The sequence below is a fragment of the Polyodon spathula genome, chromosome 14 (assembly GCF_017654505.1).
Source record: "Polyodon spathula isolate WHYD16114869_AA chromosome 14, ASM1765450v1, whole genome shotgun sequence".
NCBI lineage: Eukaryota > Metazoa > Chordata > Actinopteri > Acipenseriformes > Polyodontidae > Polyodon > Polyodon spathula.
The window spans coordinates 15,115,741-15,129,474 of record NC_054547.1 but is presented as its reverse complement, the minus strand read 5'-3'; the positions used below and the strand labels follow the sequence as shown (position 1 = coordinate 15,129,474).

General features: G+C 36.7%; 1 protein-coding gene across 5 annotated transcripts in view; it reads right to left on the bottom strand.

Annotated features, from left to right (window-relative positions):
* LOC121326932 (dual specificity protein phosphatase CDC14AB-like) overlaps positions 1-12,194 on the bottom strand; it is a 62,965-nt gene extending 50,771 nt beyond the window's left edge. For 3 of the 5 annotated variants that reach the window (XM_041270588.1, XM_041270589.1, XM_041270592.1), the window contains exons 1-5: positions 11,775-12,194; positions 8,618-8,708; positions 7,824-7,899; positions 6,251-6,295; positions 692-784 (exon numbers count right to left, since the gene is read on the bottom strand). In XM_041270588.1, coding sequence (XP_041126522.1) covers positions 692-784; positions 6,251-6,295; positions 7,824-7,899; positions 8,618-8,708; positions 11,775-11,871 — 402 coding nt within the window. In that variant the 5' untranslated portion in view covers positions 11,872-12,194. The remainder of the gene's footprint in view (positions 1-691; positions 785-6,250; positions 6,296-7,823; positions 7,900-8,617; positions 8,709-11,774) is intronic. The other 2 variants (XM_041270590.1, XM_041270591.1) reach the window with 1 other exon arrangement.
* Positions 12,195-13,734: the final 1,540 nt, after the last annotated feature.

Below are 13,734 nucleotides of genomic sequence, written 5' to 3'. Positions count from 1 at the left end.
GTGTGATCCTTACCTTTCCCTACTGCACACACACGAGAAAGAAAGAAACAATACAAAAAATCATGAATTTCATCCCTAGGTGGCCTTCTGTTGATTTTTTGCATCAAGAACTCTTACACATTCCCTTTAGAACTCTTGCACATTCCCTTGCAGACACATTCTAAGAGAGTTAGCATACTTAGCATACCACAACGTGGGTATTTACATTCATGGTCTGCTTTTCCACACCAGGGACAGTCACCTCCATATGAGATTTCACAGTGAATGATCCTTAAATGGACCAAGGTTTTAAAATTTCACAAAAAGTTCTGACAAGCAGTACTTTTATTCCCCCAATAAATACAAACATATTACATTCTTATGTAAGCTGTTAAATTATACGTAGCACAAATTAAGAAATGCTGCTCAGGATTATACAGGATGTTACAGTTCACAAAATCCACTGATACTGCATGTATAACTTTTGGTACACAGGGATTTGAAATGCCTCAGTACTATAAACTACAAAAGATTTAGCTTTTGTTTATCTGCACACTGTACTAATGTACCTGAAAACCAGAGTATTTGTAATTGGTAAGATGCTGCTCTTCAGAGTGGATGAAATGCAACATTAATCCAGTGATCACTTCTATTCAAAGCTAAATTCAAAAGCAACACAAGATCTGCACAGTCGAAACAACAAAGTACTTACAGCATAGGCACCAATTAAAACTGCAGCATTTGCTCTTTTGCGTTGGTCGAAGCTGGTGTAATGCACAATCCTCTTTCTTGACAATGTAAAAGACTTAAATAAAAAAACATGAAATAAAAGTTAGACAGTTAAAATTCAGTTCATATGCTGCAAATCATACAAAAATGTTCAAAGCAATATAAAATTTGAATTTTACAATCAACTACACCTTCTTCTTTTCTTCAAAAAAACAGGGGTTTGCAGAAATTAACAATTTATACTTATTTTGAAATATTTTTTATTGTAGTATTTTATTATACAACAAACAGTTGTTGAGTTAGTTATCTAGCTAGTTATATACCCATTACTTGTACTAGTACAGTTACAAATAGTAATATCACAACACAGGAAATGAAAAGATTAAAGATGATTAATCATTTGATTGTACAGCATAACTGACAGAAAAAAATAAAATCATCATTCATGACCAAACAAGTCTGTATTAAATGTTTGACAGCAAGCTAATGCAAACCATTTAAAATTAATCTTTGCCATATTCCTGAGGAATGTTAAGAATCTATTCAATTACTGTAAATTGCACAGAATAAAACCCTATTCGTCTACAGTGCCGAGAAAGTTTGTGAACCCCAATGATAATTATGGAAATTCCATAGTTTTTCTATGACAGCCTTCTTGAATCAAAACCAGCCTTTTCTTAAATATCCATTAAGTTTTATATTAACCAATTTCATGTCTTTTGAAACAAAATGATGTACAAAGTAGACAAACAATGAGTAATTATGATTCAGGGTATGTGAAATTAAGTGAAGCCCTGGTTTTATCAGCTCAATAGGGGATAATTAGAACCAGGTGTTCAAATAATTAGGTAGACCTTCAGGGGTGAGTTTGGGAGGTCTAAAGATATAAAGATCAGAAACTTTGTGAGTTTGGTCTTCACCATACACGTGTGTGGAAACACGTCATGCCATGATCAAAATACATTTCTGAGGACAGTTATTGATGCTCATCAGCCTAGAAAGGGTTACAAAACCATTTCTAAGGATTTGGGGCTCCACCAATCCACTGACCAAGAATGGTGTTCATGGAAGGATAGCAGGGAGGAAACCACTGCTCTCTAAAAAGAACATTGCTACCCATCTGAAGTTCGCCAAAGAGCACATAGGTGATCCACAAGGCTCATGGAACAATGTTCTCTGGATAGACGAGTCAAAGGTAGAACTTTTTGGTGTCAATGAGAAATGTTATGTTTGGCAAAAACCAAAACACTGCGTTCGAACAGAAGAACCTCATCCCAACCGTCAACATGGTGGTGGGAGTGTGATGGTTTGGGGCTGCTTTGCTGCCTCACGACCTGGACAGCTAGCCATCATTGACACAACGATGAACTCTGCATTCTATCAGAAGATTCTATAAGAGAATGTCAGGCCATCCGTCCGTGAGCTGAAACTGAACCGAAAGTGGGTCATGCAGCAAGACAACGATCCTGAACATACAAGCAGATCTACAAAAGACTGGCTGCTGAAGAAGAAATTCCACGTTTTAGAATGGCTTAGTCAAAGTCCGGACCTAAACCCCATCGAAATGTTGCAGCAGGACCTGAAGCAAGCTGTCCATGCAAGAAAGCCCTCAAAATGTCACCAAGTTGAATCAGCTCTGTAAGGAGAAATGGGCCAAAATTCCTCAAAACCGATGTGAGAGACTGAGTTGAAGCGCTTAGTTGAAGTCATTGCTGTTCAAGGGGGTGTCACCAGTTACTGAATCTAAAGGTTCACATACTTTTTCACACATGGATATTGAATGTTGAATCATTTGTGGATAAATAAATGTTGAAAAAGTATTATTTTTTTGTGTCATTTGTTTAATCGGGTTATCTTTAGCTATTATTAGGACTAGATTTAAGATCTACTAACATTTTAGGTTTGAAATATGTGAAAATCCTAAGGGGTTCACAAACTTTCTCGGCACTGTATATCTTATTTGTGTGATCAATCTTATCATTGGTTTCCCTTTCATGAGGATACACATTTTACTTTTGTTTAATACAAGACAGATGAAAATGTTTTACTGTTTGCTTCTAATTGAAAGTCACGTGATTGGATCGCAGTTCGAACATTTGACCTGCAGTACAGGAAATGATTAGGTACATGAAAGCAACAGCAACTTGTAACACTACAGCATTGCATTTGATGCATCTGTTGATTTCTTTCACCAGAACCATTTTATCATTTGTCATCACCAAAATTCATACCATATAATAAAAAACAAACATACATAACATGAAGAGCTTCAAGTGTTTAGACATTATTTTGGAACATTGTATTGCAAGCGGCTACATGTATTTATACCTCCCAGGTGACCGAACAATTTTATAGTTTCGGTCAGGCTTAAATGGCTTTTTTGGGCATCAGGGTATGTCTAGTTACCTTTCACTATTCAGTACAAAGAACAGAGCTGTAAAGAGCCTTTCCCAAGAGGCAAAATGTATCATTCTGCTCTCTGGCAACATCTTATTACAATTGAAGCAATCCATTTCAAAAGTGCTCTTGCCTGTCAGTGGAATAAGTTGAATTCCAATCATACCTATTAACTCTCAAATCATAGTATCTTTAGAAAAACATTTTAAAAAAGACCCACATTACAGTTGACGAATTGACAGATGACAAAAATGACAATTGAACAGTTCAAGTGAAACGTCTACAAACGTCTATAAATGGTTGTGGGTTACTATGACATGATTGAAGAGCTGAAGAAGCTGAAGGCAGATAAACTGCATATCTTGGTTACGGAAAATGGCGAAGTGGAATTAAAAAGGTTGACATGGTAGGTATGAAGCCATGTGTGCAAACAAGAAACGTGAGACAGGTGGAAAGCACTTTCTATGGAGCAGACTTGCACTAGCATGTACTTCTGACATGGCACTGTATGGCATGCGGCAGATATATTGGCTTGAGGAAACTCTTTGTTTTGGTGCCAAAAAAAAAGGCAAACACAGAGTTTCATTGTTCTGATGGTTTGGGGGGGACGGGGACGGGGGGGGACACTGCCAAATCAGTTTAAAGACAAGCAGTGGTAACACTAAATACTAAATTTAACAATGGTTTTTGCAAAAGTGGAACATGCATGATCTCAGTTTAAAGTGTACTGTTTAATCTTGTTTTGTTTTTTTGTCTGCTTTCTATTAGGGTTCTCGAGCAAAATGTGGGCCCTTATGCACTGATCATGTGAACATGCTTTGAATTTTCACCATCATCTCCTTATAATAGACTTTTCGGCTATGTCCACACTACATAACCAATCTCATGAACCGTACCTGAAAACTTTCCAATTAATCCAACCTTGAAGTATCATTTCACATTTAGGTCGCAGGTCAATGCGTACAGTACAAACACTATTCAAAGAGTTTGGTTACAGGTCCTAGCAGCGCAATGGAGCACCCCTAGCACCAAGGTACTCTCTGTTCCTCTCTCTTCCTGTATGCATCCTACAGTACGGCTTGTTAAAGAAGTTCCATTTAATGTATTTCTTTAATTCAGTCTCTCTCCCCTCTACAGTGGTAGTGGCTTTACTTAAAAAAACAAATACAAACAGAAAATCGGGTGCATGCAAGCCAGTAATAAATAAATGAATAATCGTCCAAACTCAGCGTGCTTAAAACATACTACCATAGAGGGTCAAGAGTATTTTTGTGGTTTACAACAGGATTGACGTACCTTAAAACACATTTTACAGAGTCTTTGTTCTGTCAAAGGCTGGCTCAGGAAAGATGCAGCGGGATGTAGCACAATATGTTTTATGCACTACACATTTGCAAAATCCGGAGAAACTGTTTTTGACATTTTATTGCTAAGGATTAACTTAAGGCCTGCGTGCAATAGAGCAGTTAATGCTACAATTGAAAGAGTGTTTGATAAAATCTTAAGCGTGTAATCGTGATCATTAAGGAAGAATCTACATAACTGTAAGGAGGAGCAAACCTCTCATGTTAAAAAGAAAATGCCAGTTTCAAAACTAGAAATATTTAACGCACGAGCACACAGAAAACCATTTGACATTCCTTCGCTTAAATGCAGCTTTGAATAAAGATGTCTCTATTCAGCTGAGAAATTAAAAATTAAAAATCTATACTACTTAATTTACAGTATCTGGACAAAGATGCTACAGAACACAAATATAGTAATTTAAAACATAATTCTCAGTTTAATGTCACTTCCAAATATATGACCTTTTTGTATTAAAAAAAAAAAAAAAAAAAACTGAAGCAATAATACGGTGTGCAGTGCTAATTAAAAAAAAATACTGATTCTGTGTGCCAACTGTAGAATGTGCAACTAATCCAATCCACAGATGATATCAAATATACATGACTAATCAATCAAGGGGATTCAGAAGCGTTTCCATGATACGCTCAGTGTGCACAAAGCGCAAAGCCTGGCAGCCAAGCAGTAGCCATGGAACCGAGTGCAAAATAGATGATATACCAAATAGAAAAGATTTTGTTTTCCAAGATGCACATTATGTATCAAGCCAATTCACCCAAAACATTTCAAACATGAGCCAACGCATATTAAAAAACCTCTGCAATCTGGCTGCTTTCCGAATAACATAACAGACATCTCAGAGTGTCAGAGAGAGATACACATACAGACATTACAACAAAAAATTCATAATACATGTTCAAATGAATGGCATTAACTAACTTCCAAAGGGGACTTTGTACTTTTAGGATGTGGAATTCACAGAATGTGTAACAACTGCATGGAACACAAATGTTCAATGACATTCAGACGCGTTGTTCCCAGGACACAGCATTCAATAACCAAATTTGTAGTGACATTCAAGGCGATATGTTCTGACCAGTCAGTTTCACTAGCCCAATGAAGTAGAGGCCAGGACTCCTGTCCAGTCAGCTCACTGCCACAGAATCTGATGTCAAGAAAAGTGGGACATACACCCCTCAACACCACTGCACTGGTGCATCCCACCCGATAACCAATAGATGCTAGTAGAAACTGCTTGCTTCCTTAGCGAGTTGCAATTCATTCTCACATCAATTAAATATATTAATTCCTCATTCGCTTAGTTTGTGGTTTTTTCCCCAAAGCTCTAACATTTGTGGGTTAAACATCAAGGCCAAAGCAGACCTCTTTAAATCACAGCACAATATGTCAAAATGCCATGCAACAATACCAAGCACATTGCAAAAGTGAGACCTACAAACAGAACCACAAATGTAGTGTCTGGTTACCATGTTTGCTTAGTTCTGGTTAAGCAAAGTGCTGTTCGCACGCTCCCCCTGCAAGCAAGCTTTAGTAAATAACAGCCAGAAAGCGGCTTAAAGCGTCGACTATGGTGTTGAAACCAGCAAGCCACAGTCATTGCAGTTGCAGCTTATTTTATTACACAGCTTCAGACATGCTAACTAAAACCAGGGGCATTCACAGGACTCTACTCCCCATAGCAACATCCAATACAAAAACAAACAAACAATGGAAAGGCAACAGGATGTTCTGTATGTTGGTCACAAATGAAAAAATAAATAAAAATGCTTTACGTCTTTACCTTCAGCATTCTTAATACAGTACAAGCCAAGGAACTACACATCTTCTGTTTAAATACAAGAAAAGACACAATGCATACAGTAGATTGTACAGTAAACTTATACATCTAAGAACAAGTCAACAGAATATCAGAAACCTAGTGTGTGGCCATGTTACCTAAATTAACCCCAGCTATCCAAAATAAGGATGCAACAGGGCATGCAATGTTCTTGCCGTTTCCTCCACCGAATTCTATTAATTATGCAAAAGACAGTGTCCCGTAATCTTTGTTCTGCTACAATATAGCTCTGTTTACAGTCCAGTCTTTCACTTTTCACCCTTTGAGGGTTCTACTTTACCACAAAAACACACCTTGCTTCTAGTACAGTTTGTTTGCTTTGTCTCCTTAAATACAGTTTTTTCTCAACAAAACACACCCCCTCTCTCCTGGCGTGTTTACTGAGCTTGAATGTGTCAGGTATAACCCCACACTTCTGCAAACAGTACCAGCAGAAGTGTGCATATCAAACTCAAGACAGAGGAAAACTTGTGTTGTTAAAACTAGCTATGGGCAATGTAAACAATGTGGAATATAAACACAGTCTGCAGTATTAAAATGATTACACAGCAGGCAAAACCACTGAAGAACACTGTAGCAGACAAAGAAATAAAATTTCAAATGATCTCCTGGAATTAAAATGTAACTACATTAAAATGTATGTCAAACAGTACTAAATTAAATACGGAATAACGGTGCACCAGAGAGTCTGCTACAACTGAGCATTTACTGTAAATTGATTTACAGTATAAAATAATATCTGCATCTGCACAGATAACTGCATTAAACAGCTGCATGCACACAGAATACTGAGATGACCCTTAATATCTGAGTCACACCAGACAGCAACCTAATCTTGTTCTATCAACCAGAAGCCAGAAAAGAAGCTTTCATAATCCCCAGACAAAAAATAGAAATGATCCAGCTTCCCAATTCAATGGCATGACAACTGCTGGCAAAAAAACAAACAAAAAACAAAACAAACACATGTCAATTTAAGAATCCTCCACACTAATTGACTTTACTTGCTGGTTGTTATCGCACTGCATGATGTCGCCACGCTGAAGGTCAGCTGGGTAAACTAAATCTGGTATACCATACTATTAGTATGTGGATTAACCAGTTCTGCTTCTGGCCTGCAGCAGTTATTTAAAAACATGTAACTGATGAATTGTGAGTATTAGAATCTTACAGCAAAACCCTAATCAGATGTTCTTTGAAAACTCACTGTAGTCTGATCTAATTAGGAACACAGGGTGCTCACCTTTTCAGATGATAAATAAATTACTACTGTAACATGTGCAATCAAGAAAACCTCCAATAATAATTACAATAAAATCCCAATGTATCCTTAAATATAGAAAATTATGCACATTTTCTACAGAATAACACTGTACACAACAGGACACAATATTCACATTAGACTATTCCTAAAACCATAATAATGGTGTTCATGTGTTCAGACAGCAGTGTGTTCTTTTAAACAAACAGCATTGTGGCAGGTTTATTTCATGCTATTGTATTTTTATAAACTTACTTTGAGTTTCTTGTTCAGTTTACAGCAGTATCTGTATAACATTGCCAAGTTGAGAGGTCCAAAGTCTGCATAAAAGCTGAAACAAAATCCAACACTCAGTAAGAATGGAGAGGAGACGGTTGATCTTTTTCATTGCTGAATGGTTAACTGGTTTCACTTGGCCATTGCTCGCCAAGTCTAGAAAGTCTTGTTTTCATTAAGGTCCCTTTTATTAAAGGAGTAAGTAGCTTCAAATTACAATTTCTTGTCCTGTTCTAGTTGCCAGCATCTGTAACCCTGGCTCGATCTAGTTGTGCACAAGATGGCGCTGGCTCTTACTTTCTGAAGACCCTTTTATTGGTGGATCTAGCCTAGGAAACAGATGTCTATGACAGGCAACTACAGAAGAGCAGCTCCAAAAATTGAGGTCAAAGCAACTTAACACAGAAAATAAAAAGCTTAATTTGAGTAAATGCAATAGGAAATACTTGTAATGGCTGCAAACATTAAAACAAGTACTTTTATAAGGCAAATTACAGAACTAAACAGAATTGCCCCTAGTTTCTAAATAAAACCTTTAAATAACACACTATACTTTCACATTAGGAAAACTGCATTTAACTACTTCAAAAAATATCTAGGAGACAAATAACCGAAGCAGGTATATTAAGGAAGCTGTCCAGGTTTATTTGATTGTGATTTTAAACAAGAACAGGCTACATGTTTAGCGAAATATCAATTTTGCAAAAGTACTGAACAGTTGAAATTTGTGAGACACATACAAGTTTGGAGGGGGGAAAAAATTGGCAACTTACTTTTCATAGACAAATTCGTCATCTGTGCAGAGATAATGCGTGTTTACTGTACTTTTTGGCTTGTTTCTTAGGGTTGCAAAATACAATCGATCTGGAAATAAGAAAATGTGTTAAAATGCAAAAACAGTAACGGCTCTATCATGCACAATATTAGATACTTATTTCCATGTTCACCTTCAAAAAACGCAAATCAACAACAAATACAAGTCAATAACATTCATTCAATATTTATATAACGTATTATCCAAACTATGACAGTTCGACTGTCTAAAAACAAGTAAAGAGATTCATTGGACATGTTTCTCAAAGTAAAAGATATCAAATAACTCCTGCAGAACGTTGTTTGCTGTGTAAATCCTATTGTAATTTACATGGGATTCCAACCAAATTCCAAAGCTTTGATTTATATTTTTTCCAGTGACATCAGTAGCTCGGGTACTGTCACTTTTCTTAGGATCAATGTGTCTTTCCATTGACTTACACTTGTATTAAACATTCCCATGGGCTGCAAATGTTTATCTGAACACACTAGCTACCAACGTAAGTGCAGACTGAAGTACTGTCAGAACCATTAGGGTGATTCCGTTGTAAAGCAGACATGAGTAATAAAAAATAAAACGTGCCTTAATCTTTTCAAACATGCATTTTTGTCCAAAGCCAAGAACCTATATTATTAGGGTTAAGAATGATTTTCACATTTAAACACATTTTTTATATTAAAACATGCATGCAAGTTCAACATTTTTTTTGTACATTTTCCCCACTGCTTTTTGAATAGTAGCTTCATTTAAAAAAATAAATATTGCGTTAACATGTAACAACACAAATTACCTGATGCGGTTCTCTAGAAAGTGCTACTAAACTGAAAAATTAAAATGCGACTATTTACTGAAAAATTAGGCAACACAATTTTATGCATAATGCCATGTCCCGTACAACACTTTCAGACCTAAATGTTTCTTCTCATGGTTCAATATAAATCCCAAAGGAATGGCATTAAAGATTTTCTAACCTCATACCAACAGCAAAAATATACCAGGAATATAGCCGGCAACTTCAACTGTCAATCATCTATTATACAAGTGCCCCGTAGAACAACTAATGCAATTTTATGGTATCGACATTAATTTACGTTAAATGAAAAGGAATAACACTGGATGGCAGCATCAAACAAACATGTTTCTACGCAAGTGCTACTCAACATCAGCTCCTTGAAGAGAAGACACCTAAAATGTAAGTATTTCCTCTAAATTTTGTGAATGACCATATTTTGCAGCCATATTAAACAGTATCTGTTACCATTATGTCATGCACTAAAATGTTTCATTGCAGAATAAGAAAATATGGCAGAGATGCCAACAAAGAAGCGAAAAACAAATAGAGGTGCAAGAATCAGAGACAAAAAATAAGAAAACAAATCCTAATTATGCAGAAAAGAATGAGAAAGAATAGCACAACTTCTCTGTTGGGAATGGTGTGTTGTGACTTATGAGGGTGTTGGGTACCCAGGAGAAATAACAGGCATCACAAGACTGAAGCATCTGTGATGCGCAAATCTGGCAAATAATTTAAATGGCCACCCAATGTGGAGAAGATTTTCTATCTGGCCTACTGTTGTTGGGTTCCAGGGGGTCAATTCTGTTTTGAAGACTTATTTTACTTAAAAGTTCTGTACATATCCCTTGTCCATCAAGAGATTAGCTAATACTTATGATTCAAAACACTGAGACTACAGAAAATTGAATTCAGACTTTCACTGATATCCATAAATATGTTCATACAGCATAAAAAAGTATTACAGTGTGTTAAGTGCACATTTCAGAGATATTAAAGCAATCAGTTAATCACATGGCCTGAGCAAGCTAGTGAAAATATGGATAAAGTTTCAAATGTAACATTTGTGCTTGTGTGGTAATGTACTATTACTGAGACATAATCTGCTTCACTTTGACAGCAGGATGAAAGTATGCCTGTTAATTTTGGTAGCTGTTTACAGAGCAGGTAGACAAATCTGTCCTGTACAACATTTTAGTGATGTAATGATAAGGAGGTTGTGTGGTCCAGTAGTTAAAGAAACGGGCTTGTAACCCCCAAATACCTGGTTCAAATCCCAGCTCAACCACTCACTCGTTGTGTGACCCTGAGCAAATCACTTAACCTCCTTGTGCTCCCTCTTTCTGGTGAGATGTTGTCGTAAGTGATTCTGCAGCTGAAGCACAGTTCACACACCCTAGTCTCATATCTTGAAAAGTGCTTTGTGATGGTGGTCCACTATGAAAGGCGCTCTATAGATTAAATATTAAAAAATGATAGCACTAATTTTTTTTTTTTTTTTTTTTTTTGTTCCTGGGTAGTAAGTGTTATTTCCTAATTGCTTATGCCTCAAAAGTATAGAAAATGGCCATTTTCTATACTTTTGAGGCATAAGCAATTAGGAAATAACACTTACTACCCAGGAACAAAAAATTGTGTTACAGTGTTTGCATTTGATGTACCTCCCCAAGATCTATTAAGATTCAGACATTTTACGCTTTTCACCGCATGCCTAAATCCATGACCGCCTCTGTATCCTCCTGTACGATATACTACATTTTAAGAAATATGTAATCGTAATAGCCACGTATTCTTTGATGAACACCATTAGTTTACCTTCGTAATATACTGTCTAAAACATTTCTGACGTCTTAATTTAAAACCAGTTTTTGACAACAGAAACCAAAAAGTTGTGTGAATGTATCACTGCCTTTAACTTTTTATTTTAAAATAATGGGCACAAATATATGAAACTGGTGAATCTATAGGCCACTTTATTTATACGCAGTAAATGCATGCAACTATCACCAATGTATTAAAATACTAAAATTGTCATTTGTAGTAGCGTGGTTTATTGTCCCTCTATAATTATAATACAGGAACACATTTTTCTGGTTTAGTCTTTTTAGATAGATACGCGAGTTTAGTGACGTACTATCTTTTTTTCTTTTAGGTCAAGTGTTATGACCGGAGCCCCCAGCAACCAACGTACTTATACACACGCAGACACCCCCTCCTCCCTATAGTAACACAGACTAAGCCAAGTGTGGCGTCTCTGCACAGTTATTTAAATACATCACTGTAATCTACCGCTAAAACGACTGAGACACACACTCTGCCTTACCTTTAATAAATTCTGAAGCCCCGATAAGTTCATTATCATCTGCCATTTTAAACAATGTCGAAAGAATTGTGGGATGTTTAATGCTATCGAGATTCATCGACACTCGCAAGTGACAGACCACAACCAAAAACAAACAAACAAACAAAAAAATCTCCCCGGTGGCCACACACCAAGACGAACTTCTCAGCAAGAGTTCTGCAGATTTGCTCGGGGTAGAATAATCACCGAGACGTCATTACACGTCCCAAAACAAGTTCTAGTTCTTCATGAAACACTCAGAAATGTCCCAAAGTGGAAGAGGGCGCAGTTTGTGAAGTGGTTCCTCTAAGTGCGGATATAGTGGATGTGCACGCATACTCCACTTTCGCTTCTGTGTGTGAGACAAATCAGCTTTCCTCCATGGTTGCATACACAAGCTACTCCAAGCAACATCTTAAAGCGATATCACATGGTTACCAAGCACCAATCACCACACAAAGAGACGTTGCTAAGGCTTGGTCTCCACCGGCCAATCAGAACACGGTGAAAACACAACTGCACCAGAATGAATTTCGGGAGTCTGGGTTTGCAAGTGGCCAAGTAAGCGCCTTTGCGTCCAGTGAGCCGTCTGAACGTTTTAAAAAAATAAATAAGCCTCCCATTCATTTCTAGTGCTTTGCTCCGTTACGCGGTTCAGTAAATAACTTTCTGTTTAAACAGTAACTGCAGTCAGACAATCCATGCAATGTTGCCGTGGCCGGGGTTAAAGTACAGTGTGCCGAAAAACTCAAGACACCGCAATGCAACTAACGCGTGTTAAATATAAATAAATAAATAAATATAATAAAATAACTGCGATTAATAAAAAATATGCACAATATAAAAATATATGAACAATAAGATGACTTGAAACAAGGATTTAGCCAAGTGATTCATATTTCTTACTTACAGTAAATGTAGATATTGTATAACATAATATATGTTGTAAACTTCAGATTGTATTTAAACAATACTAATACAAAAATAATCTCTTCAATCCAATAAAGCAGCTTCTCTTTATAATCCTTTGGTATTAGCTACTCGGTTGTAATTAAATCTAGTGAAACCTGGTTAACAAGGCCAGTCAAAGGTCAACAAAATGAGGCCTTGCTGCTGAAGACTCATAGTCAGAACCTTTGTCAAACAAATTTATTAAGCTTATTATTCATTTTGCTAATCTGATTACTAGTTTTAGTTTTTGTAAAAACATCACTTTATAGTTCTAGTTTCAAGTTAAACATTTGTTTGGAAAAAATGAATTTGTGTTATTTATCTAGTGTCTTTGAATTTAGTGAAGGAAGGAAGGTAACTGAAGGAAGGTCACCCTTACCTGACCGAGGGTCAGAACATTGGTAGACTGCATACAGAATGGGTTTCCTTGACCAGTGCTCGACTGCACACAAAATACTTTGCTCGCTCCACATTTGGGTGATAACATGTCATTGGAATAACACTGCTGCTGGATATGAGAGCACAGTATTCAGAACTGATTCAGAACCTCAGTGATCATATTGATTGTATTGGTCCTGCTGCCACCTCAGGATTACTATTTGCCACCTTGTCCTCAACATAAACAACAGTAGCAGACACCTCAATACATCGCGAATGCTGGATATGTAATAAATTAACAAACCTATAAATAACAGTGATGGTGGGACTAACTCATAAAGGAAACAGAGGTAACACCAAAATATTTCCAGTAGATCTTAGGTAATATGTATTATCGTCAATTAGTAGGTCTCACATTTTCTATATGAAAGACGCAGTTACAACATAATAAATAGCTGAGTGTTTTTGTTGGATATCAGTCCTGCATCTCAAAGAAGTCACATGGAAGAAACACAGAGATGTAAGCTAATAAAACTAATAGGCAACACACTTGAAATGGCAGCATATGAACTCCCATGGTAACCTATTACAGTAAGTGTGTTATAATAAAGGT